Below are 21,740 nucleotides of genomic sequence, written 5' to 3'. Positions count from 1 at the left end.
CACTTTTATACTGTTGATGGGACTGTAAACTAGTTCAACCATTGTGGAAGTCAGTGTGGCGATTCCTCAGGGATCTAGAACTAGAAATACCATTTGACCCAGCCATCCCATTACTGGGTATATACCCAAAGGATTATAAATCATGCTGCTATAAAGACACATGCACACGTATGTTTATTGCGGCACTATTCACAATAGCAAAGACTTGGAACCAACCCAAATGTCCAACAATGATAGACTGGATTAAGAAAATGTGGCACATATACACCATGGAATACTATGCAGCCATAAAAAATGGAAGAGTTCATGTCCTTTGTAGGGACATGGATGAAACTGGAAACCATCATTCTCAGCAAACTATCTCAAGGACAAAAAACCAAACACCGCATATTCTCACTCATAGGTGGGAATTGAACAATGAGAACACATGGACACAGGAAGGGGAACGTCACACTCTGGGGACTGTTTTGGGGTGGGGGGAGGGGGGAGGGATAGCATTGGGAGATATACCTAAAGCAGAAATTCCCATAACTTGACAGTGGTTCCATCTTTTTCCAATCCAGGTTTGGGAGGGAGAATTAATTTGTACTGACTTCATCATTTGCTGAACGTTTAGATGTTTGCAGGAAAGTGTTCACTTCTGAGCATACATTATCTCAATATGCACAAAAAATATGAAGTAGATATTTTTCCCATTTTACGGATTAGGAAATTGAAGCGAGACAGACTGAGTCTTCCTTAAGAATATCTGATAGTAAGAATGATAAAGACCACTTTATAAAGTGACTCTCTCGGAGGTAGAATTTCATCCCTGCTTTTTTGTGTGTTCTCTGTTTACCTTTGATAAAAATTAACAGGGTGGCTGAGGCTTTGAAAACTGAGATATATGCTTGTGTTCAGGAAGATCAAAGAAGTCAGCTAACACTAAGTGGGTGGAAATGCCTTTATTATGTTTCTTAGAGGAAATGTAAAAACAAATTTAATAGAACTTTTTTTTTTGCAAAATCTTGTGTCATATTCAGGATACTTATAAGAAAGGCTATGTTTAAGCTCATCCTTTTAACTTAAAGAGAATTTATACAATTTCTGTACTTCACAAAGAGCTACACTGGCTATTAAGATTTATGGCAATGTGACTTTGAAGATTTTATGAAGCAGAATTATGTTTTAAAATATAACTCAAATTATATTACAGTTTAGTAGTAGCTGTTCTTCGGCTTGGGAGGAGGAATAGGGACTAAAGGTTAAAGGTGATGGATTTATTTCAAGTGTAGATGAACTTTTTTTTTTTTTTTTTTTTTTGAGACAGAGTCTTGCTCTTTCACCGAGACTGGATTGCAGTGGCGAGATCTTGGCTCACTGCAATCTCCGCCTCCTCAGTTCAAGAGATTCTTGTGCCTCAGCCTCCTGCCAGCATGCCTGGCTAATTTTTGTATTTATTTAATAGAGACAGGGTTTCGCTATATTGCCCAGACTGGTCTCAAACTCCTGACCTCGAATGATCTGCCTGCCTTGGCCTCCTAAAGTGCTCGGATTATAGGTGTGAGCCATCCCACCCGGCCTCCAGTGTAGACTAACTTTATATTAAAGATCTTGGCTTTGTTTTAAAGAAAACTTACTGATCTGGTTCCTGCTACATTTTAGGTCCTGTTTTTCCACCTCAGAATGTATCGGTTATGTAGCGTCTCAAATAGTTTTCTGCCAGTTTCTTGTTTGGCTTGGCTCGTGTTTCTACTTCTATAAATTTTTAAGGTGCCTTGAAGATCAACTTGGGATTTTTAGTTTTTTCTCCTTCTTTTTTTTTAGAAGCAGCAGGTACTTTTTTGTATAATGAAATCAGATATAGATTCCTATTACAGAAAATAAGTAGCAGTGGAGCATCACTAATGGAAATGAATGTTGGAATTAACAACCCTGCTGATTGGCCTCTCCCTCTCCTTATTTTACAAATAACTCCACAGGCCAAGAGAGGCTAAATGATTTAGGATTATACACTTGTTTCACTTAGAAACATGGTAAAGATTATGTAATCCAGAAGTTCTCACCTTTTCTTCTGCCTCCATATGCTGAGGTGTTTGAAAGCTTTCCTCTCCCCTCACAAACAAAGCAAAGCAAGTAGGCCCGTTGAGAATCATCCATCTAGCCCTGCCTTCCCTGTTAGATGAAGGAACCAAGGCCCCAAGGGAGGAAGTGACCTGACCATAGCAGAGCTATGTCCCCAGCACCTGGACTGGGTAGCCCTGAGCGCAGCATGGTACAGTTGTGCTCAGTGTTAATTTCTGATTCGGAGCTAGGAGTCAGATCTTAGTTGATTCAGTGGTTATTATTGGTCTGTTTAAATCTTGAAGTTGTTGGAAAGAGCAATAGGATAGGAAACTGGGACATTAAATTACTGATTTAAAAACCTGTGGCTCCAAACTTAAAAAATTTGCTGCGTAGGCCACCCCCTAGTGGCCAAATTTTACAACTACAGCTTTTCAATAGGTCTACTTAAGAATCAGTGCCTTAATGAACTACTGTAGTGGTAATTTTTTACTACAGGTGTATTAAAGGAAAATTTTTTTTTTTAAAGAAGGAGTTCAGAATCGCTGTTCTAAGTATTTCTTAAAAGAAACTTTGACGTTTCATTTTAATATCTGTCTGGAAAAAATATGGAACTGTTTCCCCAAAAGAGCAGCTGTGAGTTTCCCCAAAAGAGCAGCTGTAAGTGTAGTGGATTTGTCAAACTAGCTGAGTAATCCTCTTGTATATAAACCACAATTCTGGCTCCAAACAATTTTTATTTTTTGTAATTTTTTTACATACTTGAAAGCAGGGATAGAACTTTAGTAGTGGTAACTATCTAATTCCTTCCACTTTCTGTTTAATTCCTCTCCTTAGACTTTTCAGGGAATCAGTTGTTGGAAGAAACATACAAGTTATGTAGACTTTGTTCACTTAATTAATGTGAAGCCAGACCATAAAGCATCAAGAAGTTTAGTAATAAAGACCAAGAAAAGTCCAGGCACAGTGGCTCACACCTGCCATCCCAGCACTTGGGGAGTACGAAGCAGGCGGGTCGCTTGAGCCCAGGAGTTCGAGACCAGCCTGGGCAACATGGTGAAACCCTGTTTCTACCAAAAATACAAAAACTAGCCGGGCATGGTGGCACGTGCCTATAGTCCCAGCTCCTTGGGAGGCTGAGGCACAAGAATTGCTTGAACGAGGGAGGCAGAGGTTACAGTGAGCCAAGATCAGGCCACTGCACTCCAGCCTGGGCGATGCAGTGATACTTTGTCTCACAAAACAAAACAAAACAAGACCCAGAAAAAGATAATTCTCTGCTGGTGGCCTTCTTCTTAGTCACTTCCATTATTAATATTCTTTTGTGAACTGATGTGATCATTTAATTAGCACTATTTTTGGTGCCAAAGAGTGCGCCTGGCTATAAGCTAGGACTTTTTAGAAGCCCTTCCTATTAAACAAAATTTTTTTATTTCTTATTTTTAGCAGTTGCAGACTTGCAAAGGATGTTTCCCACTCCACCATCTTTGGAACAGCATCCTGCATTTTCTCCTGTGATGAATTATAAAGATGGGATCAGCTCAGAGACAGTGACAGCATTAGGCATGATGGAGAGCCCTATGGTCAGTATGGTTTCAACACAACTCACAGAATTCAAAATGGAAGTGGAAGATGGATTAGGAAGTCCCAAGCCTGAGGAAATTAAGGTAATTGTCAGTATATTAACATTTCCAGGGCAGAGCAGTTTCCAAGTGGATTCACATACATCTGCTTTAAAATGGTACTGTCTGTGTGCCATATATACATAAGTTGCTAAGAATCCTTTTAATTAGAACATGAGGGACACCAGTGGGCATATTAAATAGTGTCTTTTGATTGATTTAACATTTCTGCGTTAGCATTTTCTAATGATCAAAGGAGAGAAATACTGAGATACGATCATTTTGGTTGCTGTTTTTATGATAGCACTATGCCACTGTGGTGTGTTCTACAGAGTTTACCGGTATTAACACTGACCCCACTTTGTTGTCATAGGACTTTTCATATGTGCACAAAGTTCCATCCTTTCAGCCTTTTGTGGGATCCTCCATGTTTGCTCCACTGAAGATGTTGCCGAGCCATTGTTTGCTACCTCTGAAGATACCTGATGCCTGTCTGTTTCGGCCTTCATGGGCAATTCCTCCTAAAATTGAACAACTGCCCATGCCTCCTGCAGCCACTTTCATTAGAGATGGCTACAAGTATGTACAGGGATTGTGTCATTTGCTTGCCATATTTGATGCAATTTTTATCTTAACTAAATGTTTGTTAAAAATGGTGACAAGGTCCGGGCGCGGTGGCTCATGCCTGTAATCCCAGCACTTTGGGAGGCAGAGGCGGGCAGATCACTTGAGGTCAGGAGTTTGAGACCAGCCTGGCCAACATGGTGAAACCCCATCTCTACTAAAAATACAAAAAATTAGCTGGGCTTGGTGGCGGGAGTCTGTAATCCTAGCTACTCGGGAGGCTGAGGCAGGAGAATCGCTTGAACCCAGGAGGTGGAGGTTGCAGTGAGCCAAGATCCCGCCACTGCCCTCCAGCCTGGGCGACAGAGTGAGACTCTGTCTCAGAAAGAAAAAAACAAAAGAAAAAATTATGACAAGTAGCATATCATTTGAAACTTTCCTTTATTGGTCATTCATGTTTTTGTGCAAATTATTTTGTGCTGGAAAATGTGCATTATTTTCTAAATGAAATTTTGTATGCAGACAGTCCCTGACTTACATTGGATTTACTCAGGAGTTTTTGACTTTTTGATGATGTAAAAGTAATACACGTTCAGGACACGCTGTACTTGGAGAACCCATACAACCGTTCTGTTTTTCACTTTCAGTACAGTATTTGATAAATTACATGAGATACTCAGCACTTTATTGTGAAACAGGCTTTGAGTTAGATTTTCCCCAATGGTAGACCAGTGTAAGTGTTCTGAATATGTTGAAGATAGGCTAGGGCCACGTGCGGTGGCTCAAACCGTAATCCCAACACTTGGGGAGGCCGAGGTGGATGGATTGCTTGAGCTCAGGAGTTTGAGACCAGCCTGGGCAAATGGCGAAACCCTGTCTCTACAGAAAATACAAAAATTTAGTTGGGCATGATGGCGTGTGTCTGTGACCCAGCTACTTGGGAGGCTGAGGCAGGAGAATCACTTGAACTCACGAGGCGGAGGTTGCAGTGAGCCAAGATTGCACTACTGCCCTCCAGCCTGGTCGACAGAGCAAGACCCTGTCACAAAAACAAAGACAGGCTAAACAATGATGGAATCAATTTTCCCTGTGACGAATAATTTCTTAATAAATAAAGTGATTTGAATGATAGAAAAGGCCACAAATTCAGATTTCTGCTGTGGTCAGGTAAGTAATATATAGATGAAATGGACAGGGTAAATGCAAAAGTGTTGGTACTACTGATGCTCAGCACCATTGTGCTGAGCTTAAGGAACCAATACAGCAAATTTGTGGTCCAGCCTTAGTCTCTGGGCTGCAAGTTTGTGACCTTCTGTAAAATCATCCTGATGAAGTAAGTTAATTTTAATGTCATAACAAGGCTTCCTGCTTGTGTGTATGAAGTCAGTGTCAGAAAGAAAAACTGTGACAGAAAAGTACAGAGGAATCCTAGACTTAGGAAGCTACAGTTGCAGTATTATAAGACTGAAATTCCTGCCTTGCAAAAATTATATGCATGACCTTAAATGACCATTTTACTTGGGTCTTCCCTTTAAAATGGAGTAATCCTGCTCTGCCTCCCACACAGGACTTCCACAATGCTTCAACGACTAATGACTGTAGAAGTACCGCGGAAATAACAATGCACCAGCAATATAAAGAGTGTGCTGAAAAGCACCCTGAGCGCCTGGCTGGTGTGCTGCTGCTGTGCTCCGATTGTACTCTAGCTTACTCAGCTAGATCCTGGCACAACACACCTAGAGCACCTTGGCGCATAAGGGGTTAGCTTAGCACATACAGTTGCTAATAAACGACATAGCAGTTTTAAGAACCCATTCAGCAGTTTAATCTCTTTCATACATGCAGGTTTCCCCGAAAAGGTCACATGCAAGCTTTTGCTGTATAATCGTTTAAATCATTTAGGTCATTATTTAGATCTATTACATCTTTCATTTGCCATCCCAAAGATTCTTTGTATTCTTAACTGGCCCTATTATACAACTTTATGTGATGAAGATTTTGTTTTTGTTTTTGTTTTTTGGGGGGGTTTTTTGGAGACAGGGTCTCGCTCTGTCACCTGGGCTGGAGTACAGTGGCACAATCACAGCTCACTGCAGCCGTGACCTCCTGGGCTCAAGCGATCCTCCCACATCAGCCTCCTGAGTAGCTGGGACTACAGGCATGTGCCACCACACCCAGCTAATTTTTATGAAATTTTGTTGTAGAGTTTGTGTCTCCTTGTGTTGCCGACACTGGTCCTGAACTCCTGGGTTCAAGTGCTTCTCCTGCCTTGGCCTCCTAAAGTGTTGGGATTATAGGCATGAGCTACTGCACCTGGCATGAAGGTGATTCCTGTCTGCAGCGTCCACTATGGCAGTCACCAGCTTCCTGCTGCAGGTGTTGACCACTTGAAATGTGGCTAGCGAGACCAAGACTGAATTGTTTTATGTTAATTAATTTAAATTTAGGACATGAGGACTGGTGGCTACCTTATTGGATGGTATGTTTCCAGAGTATGTGTAGTCCTGCTGTGGTCTCTGCTCGCCATTACCCTGGACTCCTCCTTTGTCACATGCAATACCCCTGCAATCACTTGCTTCATGTCTGCCATACTTGCTTATGAGCCACCTTTTGTTTCTCTTTTTCACTTTCGACTATCCAGCTTCTAGCGTAGGGTTGCTACTCAGTTCATTTTTATTAAATGGGAAAAATCAGATTACAAGATAAACCATTCTTACTACCCAGGGAGCAATTTAATTCTTTAGGTTTTCAGTTAGTACTCATAGTTCCTTTTCTGATCTGAACTGCATAATAATGTTAGGGTTTTGTTGAACAGGAAAATTTGAAAGGAGTCCAATTAGAGTAAAGATCGTTATTACACACTTACTATTTTGGTCTCTAAGAGAGCAGTGATTGCCAATCAAGTTTTCTGGGTCATTTTTTTTTTTTTTTTTTTTAATCTGTACTCAAAGATACCACTGTGCCTCAGATTTAATATTTCTTTACAGTGCCTGATTTGGACTTTTAGGCTGGTAGTTTAGGCATAGCTAATTAAAAATCACAAGAAAATTATTTGAAGAGACATTTCTTTATGACATTCTTCTTTCACATTATAAGTAACTGAATATGTAGTTTATTGGTGGAGCATTAGTTTAAGTACAGTATTAATATATGTAAAAGAATATTAAAAATTTTTTAAAATCTCTATTCTTTTGATACCTTCCAAGTAGAAAGGATGGACTCATATGCTAATATACATGTACATCTAAGAAAGTACAGTTGTCCCTTGGTATCCTTGGGAGATTGATTCCAGGACCCCCTCGGATACCAAAATCTGAAGATGCTCAAGTACCCTATATAAAATGGCAGAGTATTTGCTTGTAATTTACACAAATCCTTCTGTATACCTTAAGTCATATCTGGATTACTTGTAATGCCTAATACAATGTAAATGCTATATAAATGTTGTACTTTACTGTTTTGATTTGTATTTTTTAACTTGTTTTTTTTTTTTAATTGTTGTATTTTTATTTTGATTTTCCATCTGTATATGGCTGAATCCACAGATGTGGAACCTGTGGCTATAGAGGGCCAACTATATATCAAGAAAATGTTTTATGATAATGAAACAGCAGAACCTTGCAGACAGTGTTTTCTGCTTAGCTGTTCCAAAAAGAAGTCACTGCTTATGAGAAAGTAGATAACATAGCCCAGTCGGTCTTGGGCAACTAAAATAATTACACTATATGCAATGCATACCATATTGAAAAGTGAAAAATGAAGTGCTTACCACCCCACAGAAAGCTGCTGGAAGCTGGAAACTCTGATACAGTATGTGTACTTCTGTGCAACCACCTAATTAATACTGAGGCCTCTTAGCCGCATATGTAATATTTCTATCAGTTGTAGTATAGTACTGGTAAATGGGCTACCTAAAATATAATTCCCTCATGGTCACTCATTACTATAAAAATGTAAGCCTAGATAGGGCTGCGGCTGCATTTTGAAAATTAGAAAAATGTTAAATTTTCATGTGTATTTGATTATAACTACTTTGATATGATATATAGATTATAGCCTCAGAGAACAAGTACATTGGCAGACTTTCAGTTTCAAAAAAAAAAAAGACAAAAATGTAATTGCAAATTAGATGGAAATTTCATCCTATGGTCCTCTAGCTAATTTAGTGTCTGCACTTACGGTTGAAGTTCCATTTAGTAGTTACAACTTTTCAAATTACATTGACCAAAACCCAGTACCATGTTTTCTTATAAAAATAGTAAAAGTTCCTTCAAGAGGTTAGGATGAGGATGCTTATATGTGGAATAAGTAGAAGGAAAGTGCTGTGTTGAATTATTCTTCATACCTTACTTTCTTCTTCTCTACACACTGCACTGACCTTTGTATCTTTTTTTTTTAAGAGAAAATTAAATATACCAGTGTATCCCAGTGATAGCAGAAACAAATGATAAGAAATACACAGTACATGGCTGGGGTGATCGTGTGTCTAGTTCAGCATCTGTGACACGCTCCCCTTCCTTACTTGGTGCCTTCTCTTTTCGCAGTAACGTGCCTAGTGTTGGGAGCCTAGCGGATCCAGACTATCTGAACACACCACAGATGAACACACCCGTGACGCTGAACAGCGCTGCTCCAGCCAGCAATAGTGGGGCAGGAGTCCTACCATCTCCAGCAACCCCTCGCTTCTCTGTCCCCACACCACGAACCCCCAGGACCCCAAGAACTCCCAGAGGTGGGGGCACTGCCAGTGGTCAAGGGTCTGTTAAGTATGATAGCACCGATCAAGGGTCACCAGCCTCCACCCCCTCTACTACGCGGCCCCTCAACTCTGTGGAGCCTGCCACCATGCAGCCAATTCCCGAAGCCCACAGCCTCTATGTTACCCTGATTCTCTCCGATTCCGTGATGAATATCTTTAAAGACAGAAACTTTGACAGCTGTTGCATCTGTGCCTGCAACATGAACATCAAAGGGGCGGATGTCGGGCTTTACATCCCCGATTCTTCCAATGAGGACCAGTACCGCTGTACCTGTGGGTTTAGTGCGATTATGAACCGCAAACTTGGCTACAATTCGGGACTCTTCCTTGAAGATGAGTTGGATATTTTTGGGAAGAATTCTGATATTGGTCAGGCTGCAGAGAGGCGCTTAATGATGTGTCAGTCCACCTTCCTTCCTCAGGTGGAAGGAACCAAAAAACCCCAGGAGCCACCCATAAGCCTTCTCCTCCTCCTCCAGAATCAACACACACAACCTTTTGCTTCACTGAGTTTCCTGGACTACATTTCCTCTAACAATCGCCAAACTCTTCCCTGTGTAAGCTGGAGTTATGACCGGGTGCAAGCAGATAATAACGATTACTGGACGGAATGCTTTAATGCACTGGAGCAGGGGCGGCAGTATGTGGATAACCCCACTGGTGGAAAAGTGGACGAAGCTCTGGTGAGAAGTGCCACTGTGCACTCTTGGCCTCACAGCAATGGTAGGTGTCCCAGAACACAAATTTACTTTGAGGAGTATCTTGGTATGATCATAACTTAAAAGCTTTCTTTACTGTATTTGACAAAGAAATTTTAATTTCATGTCTTTAGGGGGAAAAAAAGAACCTAAAGTGAGAGCTGTATTGATTTCATCCTAAACTTAAGGACTGGGAGAATGTTTTATATTGAAACACCTTTGGAGAAGAGTAGTTGTTTTCTGAAATTTTCCTCTTGTAACTCATAATTAAGCAGTCTATGTTGGAAACCTGTGACCGCTGAGTATCAGAGTCGTCAGGAGCTTACAGACTGATAATTTGCACACTCTTGCATGCTTAAATCCACCATTCTTCCAGATCAAGTTTCCAAGGAACCTCTACCCATTTCCAGAGTCTCTTCTCCCTTCTCTGTTTCCACCCTTTGTTGTATCACTTATAACAAAATCACATTTTACTTTGCATTGTGGTTACTGGGGCATATAACTGGTTGTATTATTAAAAGCTCCAGTTGACAAACATTTTTGAAGTTGGGCTGTAAGAGTGCCAAGCAACTTGCTATTTCCTTGTCTTATTCATTCACTGCCTAAACTGCAATGCATCATGTGGGATAAAATGGTTACTGAAAGAAACAAGGCACTTGCCCTCATGGACTTTCTAATCTGTTCTGGAAGTGGACATCAATTAAATAATTGCACAAGTACGCATATTATTACAACCCGTTTTGTAAGTGATAAAAGCATGGGATAGAGGGGGCACTCTAGGCTGAAGGTCAGAGAAGACTTCGTTGTAGAAGTAGTAACATTTGCTCAGAGATCTCAATGATGAGTACACATTAACTGAGGAAGGAGAATGGGGAGCAAGGCATGTGTCCCAGACAGAAGGTGCTGCAAGTGGGAAAGCCCTTGGTTGTATGGAGCTTGGGGCCTTTAGAAACTGAAGCGAGGTTAGAAGCCAGCAGGGGCTAGATTACAGTGACTCTTTAGAGGCATGCTAGGGGTTGGGTCTTCCTGCAAAAAGCAATACAAAGTCATTGAAAGGTTTTAAGAAGAAGCACTGACGTCAGGTTTGTGTAGTTAAAAAGGAAAAATAACAATGTGCACTGGCTATAATTCTGGGTATGGATAAGAAAGTGGCAGGAATGGATTTGGGGAGACAAGGAGGTTATTGAGGAAGACCTAGTAAGAAACAATAGCTTGCCTTAGTGTCCTTGTGAAGAAGGTGGAGAAGAAATATTATTACAGGACTCAGTAATGGGTTGAGTTTTGGGGATAAGGGAAAGAGAGATATTGAGGAGTCCCAGATTTGTTACTTGTATACCTGGATAGTCGGTGGTGTTCAAAGGTAAGACTATATCTGGAGAGAAAGTTTATAAATTGAGTTGTGGAAGTTTGGCAGTTTTAGAGATCCCTTTTGATATATCCAGGTAGAGGTATCAAGTAGACTCTTGGGCCTTTTGCTCAGGGGAGAGGGAGTGGTTGGCATATAGATGATAACTTCAATTAAGGGGGCACAGATGAGCTCATTGAGGAGGAGGAGAAAAGTACAGACTGAGAAGAGGACCTAGTAGAGCTTAGCTACATTCTGACAGGTATAGGTGAGGCAGAGAAGCGTGAGCCTATCAAGGAAGCAGAGAAGGAAGAACCATAGAGGGGGCTTTTGGAAGCCAGGGGTAGCCAGTGTTTCAAGAAAGAGGAAGTGATTGACAGGCATTAAAATGCAAGTGAAGATTTTAAGATAAGGATTAAACGTGTCTTCTGACCGTGGTGAGAGCTGTTTCTGTAGAGTGGTGGGAGCAGAGGCCAGACTGGAAGGGTTGTGTGAATGACGTCCGAACCCTGCTTCTGAACAACTCTCAGTCTTGCAGGGAAGAAAGTTATATAAGCTTCTTAAATAGAGTTTGAAATCTGAAATAATTAAAAGTATGTCCAGAGGTCAGTAGAGCATGGGGAGTGATGGGTATTTTCTGACTAGGCCAATCAAGGAAGCTTTCATGGAGGTAGAGATGACTAAGAAAGCATTAAAGGGTTATTCTCATTTGTATAACTGCTTAGGTTCAAGCACAGTGCCTTATACTTAAGCAGACCCTTAATCAGTTTCTACTGAATGAATTTATGAAGTGAAGAAAATGCAGCCTTTCCCCTAAAGAAATGTGGATGATCAGCTTGGGTGAGTCCTTTTACTAGATAGGCCTTCAGACAGAAAAGCAGTCTGTGTGCATGAATCAGTGGTGTCATCTTTCAGGATGAAAAATAAGACATTTTATTGCAAGGGAGGTCTGGGTTTCAAATTTTAAGGTGCCTAAAAGTACCAGATAATGTAAATGAATGCGATGGGAGACAGATTTGCAAAAGGCAATGCCTTAAGCTGTCTTTTCAAAACTCACTTTCTATTTTGCAGGCACAGGAATAGGGTTCATAAGAAACGTGCTTGCTTTTGGTTTCCTCAAATCTGTGGTTCTCTTGGTCTGTGATTTCCTGCTTTTGATAGAGCCATTAATACAAGAAGTATTCACTGTTGTTCTTTACTATATGTAAAAAGAAGCACTGGCTGAAGATAAAAGGCAATGAACACTGCATCAGACTCAGGCAGACAGCAGGGCAGGGGCCATGAGGTGCCTGAAAGGGACAGCTGCTCCTCAGCTCCAGCAAGTGGTGCTTATGCAGGAATATGGGTCTCCCAGTTCAAGGGAAGCTGGCAATCTAGATTTGTGTATGAAATTTCCTGGAGTGATTTGTTCCAAAGTTTAACAAAATATTCTATGGACCACCACTTTGCAACCTGTGTTTTACTGATTTAGGGACACATTTGAAAATGTCTTAAGAATCCTTAATCATCCTGTGTTTCAAATTTAGTTGGCAGATAAATCTTAGATTTCTTTCCATGCCCCTTCCCTAATCAGCTAGAAGAGTAAGAGGGAGGCAAAGTCTTCAGGAATCCAGCTGTGCAGATTCACACCACATCACCTCCAGCATAATTAGCTCTTTCTGCAGACCTTTTTAAGAATCTGATTTGCATGATGAACCCTCCATCCTGAGAAAAAAATACATATGTCCAAGCGTGCTTACACAGTTTTGCATAGAGTTCAGACAACTTTCAAATTTTAGGTTAAAAATTCCTCCCCAGGGCGACTGCTGGGACTGAAGTCATCTGCATTTAGAAGGCAGTGAATCCCATCCATGCCTGCAGAGGGCTTTGGGTCCTTGAGGGCTTCAGCTGTGTTTCCCCGTGCCTCTGGCTGCACTGAAGATTGGCTTTCTCTTTATGCATTCTGTATTTTATGAAAATATTTTTACAATTAGGAGCATTTAAAGAGTTTTTAAAAGCTTTTATTTAAGTTGCATTTTTTCCTACTCATCATATAAACAAAACATTAGTATTTGCAAATAAAAGTAATATAATAATTAAGAAACTTTTGCAGCTGTCTTATGAAAATCCTTGGAAACAGATTTCCATGGTTTTAAAAAGTCGCACCTATCCATTTTTCCACTTTTAAACAATTCTTCCATTCAACTTTTTTATATAGAGTAATCCATTTCCCCTTTTATTATTTTTGATACTAAATTATCAATTATTTTCTCTAATTTAGCAGAAGAATATCTTTCCTCCTGACTCCTAAGTCAAATATTTTAGAATCTACTACAGCTAATAACGTTGTTGTTCTGAATATAACTGAGGCTTGAGGTGATGGTGAGGAAGAGGAGGGTGCTAGCCCCCTTATCTTCTCTGTTTCTTCTCACTTCTCTTTCAGTGCTGGACATCAGCATGCTCTCCTCCCAGGATGTGGTTCGTATGCTGTTGTCCCTGCAGCCCTTTCTCCAAGATGCCATCCAAAAGAAGCGCACGGGCAGGACCTGGGAGAACATCCAGCATGTGCAGGGACCACTCACTTGGCAGCAGTTCCATAAAATGGCAGGACGGGGAACCTACGGTAGGGTCTTTGTCCTGTTTAAAATTCCTTCTGACTTCAGTGCTGTTCAGTGAAGAGCAGCGTTAGTTACTGTCAAGTCCTTGCTTCACTAACAAAATAGGGGAGTCTTTTTCTTTGGCCATTAAGTTTTATAATCTCTTTGTTTTCCTAAAGTTACTTTTGGAGTCAAGTTTCCTACCACCCTTGGCATAATCCAGGTCAATGAGGAAGCTAATCCCTGAAAAGTGCATTTCTTAGATTCTCCTCATCTTCCCAATCCTCATTGCATTTTCATCTGGATGGACTTCTGGGCCATTTCTGTCTACTTCATCATAGTCAGGATCATAATTCTTATCTTGAAGGAAATGATGTAGTGCTGCTTGGAAAGTTAATTTTAACTTGTTGTAGTCTGCCCTCTGATCTTACTGAATCTTTGTAAACAAATTCTGACTTAATTAAGAGTCCTCATCAGTGACCATTTAATTAGATGATTTCAAAAATACTTTTAAGAATGTCTTGTCAACATGGAGTGACATTTCAGATGCCAGAATTAAGACCAATGCACCAGGGATTTCAAAATTGTAAGGTTGTGGGAAAAACTCTCTAGCACCTTTCTAAACTACAATGTCATTTTAGGTTCAGAAGAATCTCCTGAGCCGTTGCCCATCCCCACTCTGCTGGTAGGCTATGACAAGGATTTCCTCACCATCTCGCCATTCTCCTTGCCGTTTTGGGAGAGGCTCTTGTTGGACCCATATGGGGGCCACCGTGATGTTGCCTATATTGTGGTGTGTCCAGAAAATGAGGCCTTGCTCGAAGGAGCCAAAACTTTCTTCAGGGACTTGAGTGCTGTATACGAGGTGAGGAAGTTACTGTGAAAATTGCTTTTTATGACTTGGATCCTCTGATTGTTTATAGTGATGACTAAATTTCAAAACCAATGTCTTGAAAGTAAATTGCAAAGAAAATTTGCAAACAGGAGGATGAAGAAGAGAAGTGAATTGACCAATTTTTCTGGAAGCAAATTGCTTTCCCATCTTTGCTTTATATTTGTTAGATTTAGAAAACGTTCCCCTCCCATTCTTACCACACGTCTTAAAATCCCATCAGTTCTCTCTTCTCCATTTATGTGCTAAAAGTTGAAGAATATTGCTCACCAGGGGAAAGTGTGGCTATGTAGAAGATGAGCTTTACAAAAAGAGCACATCTACTCTTTTTATTTATTTATTGGATGGAATGAGGGATAGGGTGAGTAGGTGAGAGTTCCTGACAACAGTATAAAAATGTTTCTTTTGAAAATTTCTGAATTGAAACATAAGTTTAATGAATCATGTCCCTGTTGTGTTTTAACATGACATCTTAATACTGAAACTTTGATACTGATTAAAAATATAATTCCTATAATAATGTAAAAACCAGGCAGATAATTTTACATCTTTAGTATATGAATTCCTGTTGCTTTAAAAAAAATAGAATCATGTCTGTCTTTGAAGAATAAGTGCCACATTTCTTATGCCAAAGTATATATGCACTAAGTTCTTTGTGTCTGATACATCTAATGTCTTTGTATTCAGCAAAATGAAATTGACATCTGTAAAATATTTAGAACTATGATAGGCATGTAAACATTATGAAAGTAGTTTTTAAATAAGATTCCAAGCTGAATTGCAAAATATTCCAAAACAGGACATTCATGATCCGTAAATGTATGAGTAGGCATGGAATAGTAAATTTACGTTGTTGCTACAAAGAAATGAGGAGATGCTAACGTGATGTAATGACATCAGTTAAGTCACTGCCTTGGATACATTCATTTCTGAACAGTGTCTGGTCAGGGGATATATAATACTATTAAATCATAATTAACAGAAAATTTGTGTAAGCAGTTTTAAAGCCCAGCCATTCCCTTGAATGGAACCTTCAACATAAGTTACAAAATCTGAAAAGCACTGCCAGATCTTTTTAAGATGGTACAGACAGACACTCTTAAATTTTTCTTAATGACTTCACTAGGGTTGCTTATTCGGCAGTAATTCATACCTCCTTAAGAAGAGTATACACTAGAGGATTTTGTCAGGGCTTAGTAAGCCTTCACTTCATCTACTCTAGTAAGGGATAATACTATGGGCTCTCCTGCTGGTGAACAGGTAGTTTACTTTTTGCAGGTTTATTATATTCCCTGCCATAAGCACCCATTTAGCGTCATGGAGATTAATAGCAGAATCTCCTTGTCCTATTTAAAAAAAAAAAAAAGCGATCAGCATACTCACTGCTTCAGTGGCCCCTGCTATTGGTGATCTCCAAATGTCTGTAACGGAACAGATGGCCCATAAAATTTTAATGTTATCTTATGGGAAAACATTATGAGTACGGATTACTTAGGAGATTTTAGTGGACATATGTCTCAGTCAGCCACAGTAGGCAGGAATCTGCTAATTCTTTGTCCGTTAGCAATCAGGTAGTGTTCAGCAGCCTCCTCTTGTACAGGAGGAATTGGCTTGAGTGAAGAACCATTTTTTTGTAGAGAGCCTAGTCCAAGTTTTAAAGAGACAGATAGCAATTTAAGGGTACATTACAATTACCTGAAAGGACCAACTTGTAATGTTGGTTTGATTGCATGTGATAACCCTAAAAGAAAAAGGAAAATGCTTCCATATGTATGTTAAAGGATCTCCCTTGCTAACCATTGGTACTGAATGAAGGAATGGCTCCTGTTGTAACTAATGATCTTGTCTATGATATCAGATGTGCAGGCTTGGGCAGCACAAGCCCATCTGCAAAGTGCTACGTGACGGGATCATGCGCGTGGGAAAAACCGTGGCACAGAAGCTGACAGATGAGCTTGTGAGTGAGTGGTTTAACCAGCCTTGGAGTGGTGAGGAGAATGACAATCATTCCAGACTCAAACTTTATGCGCAAGTTTGCCGCCATCACCTAGGTAAATGCGAATTTATTTGGCAAAGTAGAATTGGAGAAGTAAAATAGCAGATCCGTCCCATCCCTTCTTTTATAGATGCAACATTATATTTCTTTTGTCTCAAGTAATGCTGTATTTGTTAAGGTCTAGTTTGGTGTTCTGGACAGTTTAATGCTAATTTCTATATGGACATACATTTTTTAAAAACTATTCAAAGTTGCCTAATCATGTCTAATTACTCCACATTTTGAAAACTTAGCAGCATGACTTGATATTAGCTGCTTAGTTTTAACCCATATTCTGAAGAGAATCTTAGAAGCTTGTAAACCTAGGAGCACAATGTCCCATGATGACTGTGGAATATGTAGCTTCTCATTTTTTAGGGCAGGCACATGGAATCAGTCTGAAAGGAGACTATCACAAGTGATTGATTTTCTCTTTTCAAACAAGCCTCTACTGTAGAATTTATAAGTTGCTCCATGTGCATCTCCATGTTTGCAGAATACATAAGCATGACTGTGGAGATAGTATTTTGGGTATTGTAATCAGAGTATTGCAGCCTGAAAGCATAATGTTTTTACAAGTGACCGTTCTAGATTCTGGTTCAGTCTGACACTGCAGAATATCACTAAAGTCACCTCTTTGCACGTATTCTTTCAGCACCTTATTTAGCCACTCTGCAGCTTGATAGCAGCCTGTTGATACCACCTAAATATCAGACCCCACCAGCAGCAGCACAGGGACAAGCTACGCCAGGGAATGCTGGGCCCTTAGCTCCAAATGGATCAGCAGCTCCCCCAGCTGGCAGTGCATTTAATCCCACCTCGAATAGTAGTTCTACAAATCCTGCAGCAAGTAGTTCTGCATCTGGTTCCTCTGTGCCACCGGTCTCATCGTCTGCCTCTGCTCCTGGTATTAGCCAGATAAGCACTACCTCTTCTTCAGGATTCAGTGGTAGTGTTGGAGGGCAGAACCCCAGCACTGGGGGCATTTCTGCGGATAGAACGCAAGGGAACATAGGCTGTGGCGGAGACACTGACCCTGGGCAGAGCTCTTCTCAGCCCTCACAGGATGGACAAGAGAGGTATGTTACACACTAATTGAGACGAGTGGCTTCAGCTCAGACCCTTTCTCTCTTCTTCTTCTGCACCTTTTCTCCCTTCTTCTTCTGCACCTTTTCTCCCTTGACCTCATGATTCTCTGAATCCTATGAAGTGCTCTATTTCTCCTCTTCTCAAAAGAAAGGGGCAATGGTCGATCTAAAGCTGCAGTGTTAAAAATTTGAGACTTCTTCTAAATTATTATGAATTATAAACTTTATTATTAAACTTATTATCAACTTAATTAGTAACAACTTTGTACAACATAACTACAGAAAAGAAAGGGGAGTTGAAAAAGATATCTCCCATTTTAGAGGAGTACATTGCCGTTTTCCATCTGCCCTCGATGCTCTCTGGCTTGGTTTGCCTGTATTTTGGTAAGGTGATACATGTTACTCTTACATTTAATCTGTAAACATTCTTTAGGGAGCCTGTGTGCTCTAGAATTGAGCCCTTTTGTTTTTCATATTCATGTAATTTATATTTATTTTGTGCATCTCACAAGTGACTCTCTCTCCAGTGTTACAGAAAGGGAGAGAATAGGAATTCCCACGGAGCCTGACTCTGCAGACAGCCATGCCCACCCTCCAGCTGTTGTCATTTACATGGTGGACCCGTTCACGTATGCTGCAGAGGAGGACTCCCCTTCTGGGAACTTTTGGCTGTTGAGCTTGATGCGCTGCTACACAGAAATGCTGGATAATTTACCTGAGCATATGAGAAATTCTTTCATTCTCCAGGTTACTGTTTGCAAGTTTATTATTTACTTTTGATGTTGTTATTTTTGTTGTTATGAAAATAAATACAGGCCTATGATTTTTCTTAAAAAATGGAAGTACAGGTTAATTATCCCCTAACCAAAATACTAGGGACCAGAGTGTTTTGGATTTCCGTTTTGGAATATTTGCATATATATAATGGGAGACCTTTGCAGTGGGCCCAAGTCTAAACACAAAAATTTATTTATGTTTCATATACACCTTACACACATAACCTGAAGGTAATTTTATACGATATTTTTAATAATTTTGTGCTTTATACAAAGTTTTGATTAAATTTTGACTGCAGTATATCACATGAGGTCTGATAACGGAATTTTCCACTTGTGGCGTTTTATTGGCATTCCAGAAGTTTTGGGTTTTGGCACATTTTGGATTTCAGATTTTTTGATTAGGGATATTCAACCTGTACATGAAAGTATAAAAGAAAAAATAGTCATAATTCCATGTTTTACATTCAACCACCATTACCATTTTGGTGTATTTCTAGCTTGTTTCTCTATTTTTCTTTACACAGTTGAGATCATACTTTTAATATAACTTATTTTCTACCTAATGTTATTCATGAACACATTTTCATATTATTTAAATTCTTACAAGCAACATTTTTAATGACTGCATGTTTTCCATAGTCATTCCTATATCTCCACTTCTTTACTGTTATAAATAAAGCCATAGGACACGTTTATGTATACTCTTATTTTTCACATTTCAGGTCATTTTTTAACATGGATTCTTAGATGCTGACAAATATTGCCAAATTCCATTCCAAAAGAGGTTACACTTACTTTCCTTTCATCAGTGAATGAGTATGCTTATTTTCACTGCACCTTTGACAGCTTTATAGTGTAACGATTTTTTTTAAATTCTATTTAGATGAAAAACAATGCTTCGGATGTTTGGGTTTCGTTTTAATGTCACTTTAACTGGAGCTATCTTGTAAAATTAAAAGATTGAAATGAAAGTTATCAGAGTACATTGCTGATAGTTTTCCATTGTTTTGAAGTCTGTATCCTAAATGATTAGGTAATAATTCCAAAAAATGCCATACACACTGTGTAATTATAAAAAGGAGAAATATAATAAAATTTTGGGGCCATGGTAATACCTGTAATAAATTGAGATCTTACCTCTAAAGTGGGAACATGGTAGTTTCTAAGTGACAGTATAACTTGACCAACATAATCGTACACTTTCGAAATTGCTGGTGATAGAGAATTTTATGTCAGTGGAAGGAATTAGGATTTAATTATATTATGTGTGTCACTGATATATTTTAAGGCTGAGGCTACCTCTCCCCATTGTGGTAAGGAATTCATGCCATTTCCTTTTTCAGCTTGCTTATTAGTGTGTTAGATCTCAGTTTCTAGGTTTTTGGTTTTTGTTTTTTTTTGTATTTGTGTCTTTAGATTGTGCCTTGCCAGTACATGCTGCAGACAATGAAGGATGAGCAAGTTTTCTACATTCAATACTTGAAGTCCATGGCATTTTCAGTGTACTGCCAGTGCAGGCGACCACTGCCTACACAGATCCACATTAAATCCCTCACGGGATTTGGGCCTGCAGCCAGCATTGAGATGACCCTCAAGAACCCTGAGGTAGGTGTTGGCAGGACAGAAACTTAGAAAATTTATACTAAAATGCAAGCTAGAAGAGGTATTTTATCTAACCCAGAGACTGGCTGGTTGCTTAGTTGGTCTTCTGCCTTGATATAAGAGTTGCTAGGCTGGATGTGGTGGCTCACACCTGTAGTCTTAGCAGTTTCGGAGGCTGAGGTGGGAGGATTGCTTGAGCCTAGGAGTTTGAGACCACCCTGGGCAACATAGCAAGACCCCATCTCTACAAATTTTCTCTTAAAAATTAGCCAGGTGTGATGTGTGCCGGTAGTCCTGGCTGTTTGGGAGGCTGAGGCGGAAGGATCACTTGAGCCCAGGAGTTTGAGATGGCAGTGAGCTGTGATCACATAACCACTTCCACCTGGAGAGCAAGACTCTGTCTCGGGGGGGATAAAAACGAGTTGGCAGGTTTCTTTAATTCTTAGGTTTAAATAGAGGAGATACTTCTCTGAACTTTAAAAAATTTTTGAGAAGAGAGGCAAGCAAATTCTTACTGTTTTTTTTATGTAGGACTTTACGCAATAATAAATGTATCCCTTTTAGTTTTTAATGTTTGAATTTCCTAAATTTATTTTCTTTATTTTTCTAAGCTAATCTGTGTCTTAGATCAGAAATCCTTTGCATTTTCCAGCTCTGGTCTGTATCCTGGGACAGCAGTTGTAGTTGTGTTTACTCTGCAGGGGTCCCTCGTTTTGTGATGCCCATACTTACAGGAAGTTGATTTCTCCTTTCACTGCCTCAGTGCTTCCGTATATAAATGAATGCATTTTCACTCCATCTTTTAAAACCTACTTCCTACAGATATGTGTGGATCTCAAAGGGAATTTTACAACAAAGCTAAACATGTTTTAAACAAAAGTTTTACACTTCCTTTGTTTTTCTAATCACCTTATCTTGAAGATAGGTATAAAAAGCAATGTTCAGAATTTTCAAAGCCTTCAAAAATCAGTTCCTACAATTTTATTGCATGAAAAGTATCCCATTAGTAAAAGCCAGCAAACACCTCTTTACCATAAGAGAGCTCCTTAAAACACCAATTGCTATTTTTAGTTGGTAATGTTGTTCTGAACAACTCTATGAAATGCTTTCACTTTTATAAGTAAAATGCTTGGAAGTGAAAAACGATGCAAGTAGTTAACACTGTGTTTGTTGTAACTTGGTGCAGGTCAGCTTAGTCCCAAGGGAGAAAAGCTGCTCAGCCAATGACCTACATTCACTCCAGTGTTATATAAAATTTCTATTTTAGGCAGTTTTAGTTTAGTTTATTCTTTGAGTTTGAATTTTTCACTTCTATGAGCAATTCATCTGTTTGCTGTGTTAAATTTTTCTAGAATTTCAAAAATAAATGTCTCTACTAGTTTTTTATTTTGTTTCCAGAAATTATGAATTATTGCCTTTCTAAAGGTTATTATGCTCAGGCAGAACACCATCAGGAGCTCATAAGATAAAGTGAGGTTTAGATTAAAATAAATGGCAAAAAGACTTCGAGTAATATCCTTTTTCTCCATTTTGCTTAGAACAGAAAGAGAGAAATAAATGATTTTACTTTATTAAAAACAAAAGAACCAAATGTTATAAATATTTGCTGAAGTTTATGCATTTTAATCTGCATTAAAGTAATGGTTAGTTGGTCAATGCTGCCTCTGCCTCAGTCTGCAGCTAGAACATTGTGTTTTCATTTGGTAAATATAGTTGAGCATCTACGGTGTGCCAGGT

At 39.5% G+C, this 21,740-nt stretch overlaps 1 protein-coding gene across 4 annotated transcripts in view; it reads left to right on the top strand.

The window, feature by feature from the left end:
* The window catches only part of MED13L (mediator complex subunit 13L), a 320,014-nt gene that overhangs the window by 277,854 nt on the left and 20,420 nt on the right, over positions 1-21,740 (top strand). For 3 of the 4 annotated variants that reach the window (XM_054445341.2, XM_054445343.2, XM_063646757.1), the window contains 9 exons: positions 3,490-3,710; positions 4,039-4,244; positions 8,774-9,711; positions 13,454-13,633; positions 14,249-14,472; positions 16,358-16,550; positions 17,190-17,613; positions 18,150-18,369; positions 19,818-20,006. In XM_054445341.2, the coding sequence (XP_054301316.1) occupies positions 3,490-3,710; positions 4,039-4,244; positions 8,774-9,711; positions 13,454-13,633; positions 14,249-14,472; positions 16,358-16,550; positions 17,190-17,613; positions 18,150-18,369; positions 19,818-20,006 (2,795 nt within the window). The remainder of the gene's footprint in view (positions 1-3,489; positions 3,711-4,038; positions 4,245-8,773; positions 9,712-13,453; positions 13,634-14,248; positions 14,473-16,357; positions 16,551-17,189; positions 17,614-18,149; positions 18,370-19,817; positions 20,007-21,740) is intronic. The other variant, XM_054445342.2, reaches the window with a different exon arrangement.

Source organism: Pongo pygmaeus, chromosome 10 (assembly GCF_028885625.2).
Source record: "Pongo pygmaeus isolate AG05252 chromosome 10, NHGRI_mPonPyg2-v2.0_pri, whole genome shotgun sequence".
Taxonomy (NCBI): Eukaryota; Metazoa; Chordata; class Mammalia; order Primates; family Hominidae; genus Pongo; species Pongo pygmaeus.
Note: the sequence above shows the minus strand (reverse complement) of the source record. Positions and strands in the feature narration are given on the sequence as shown.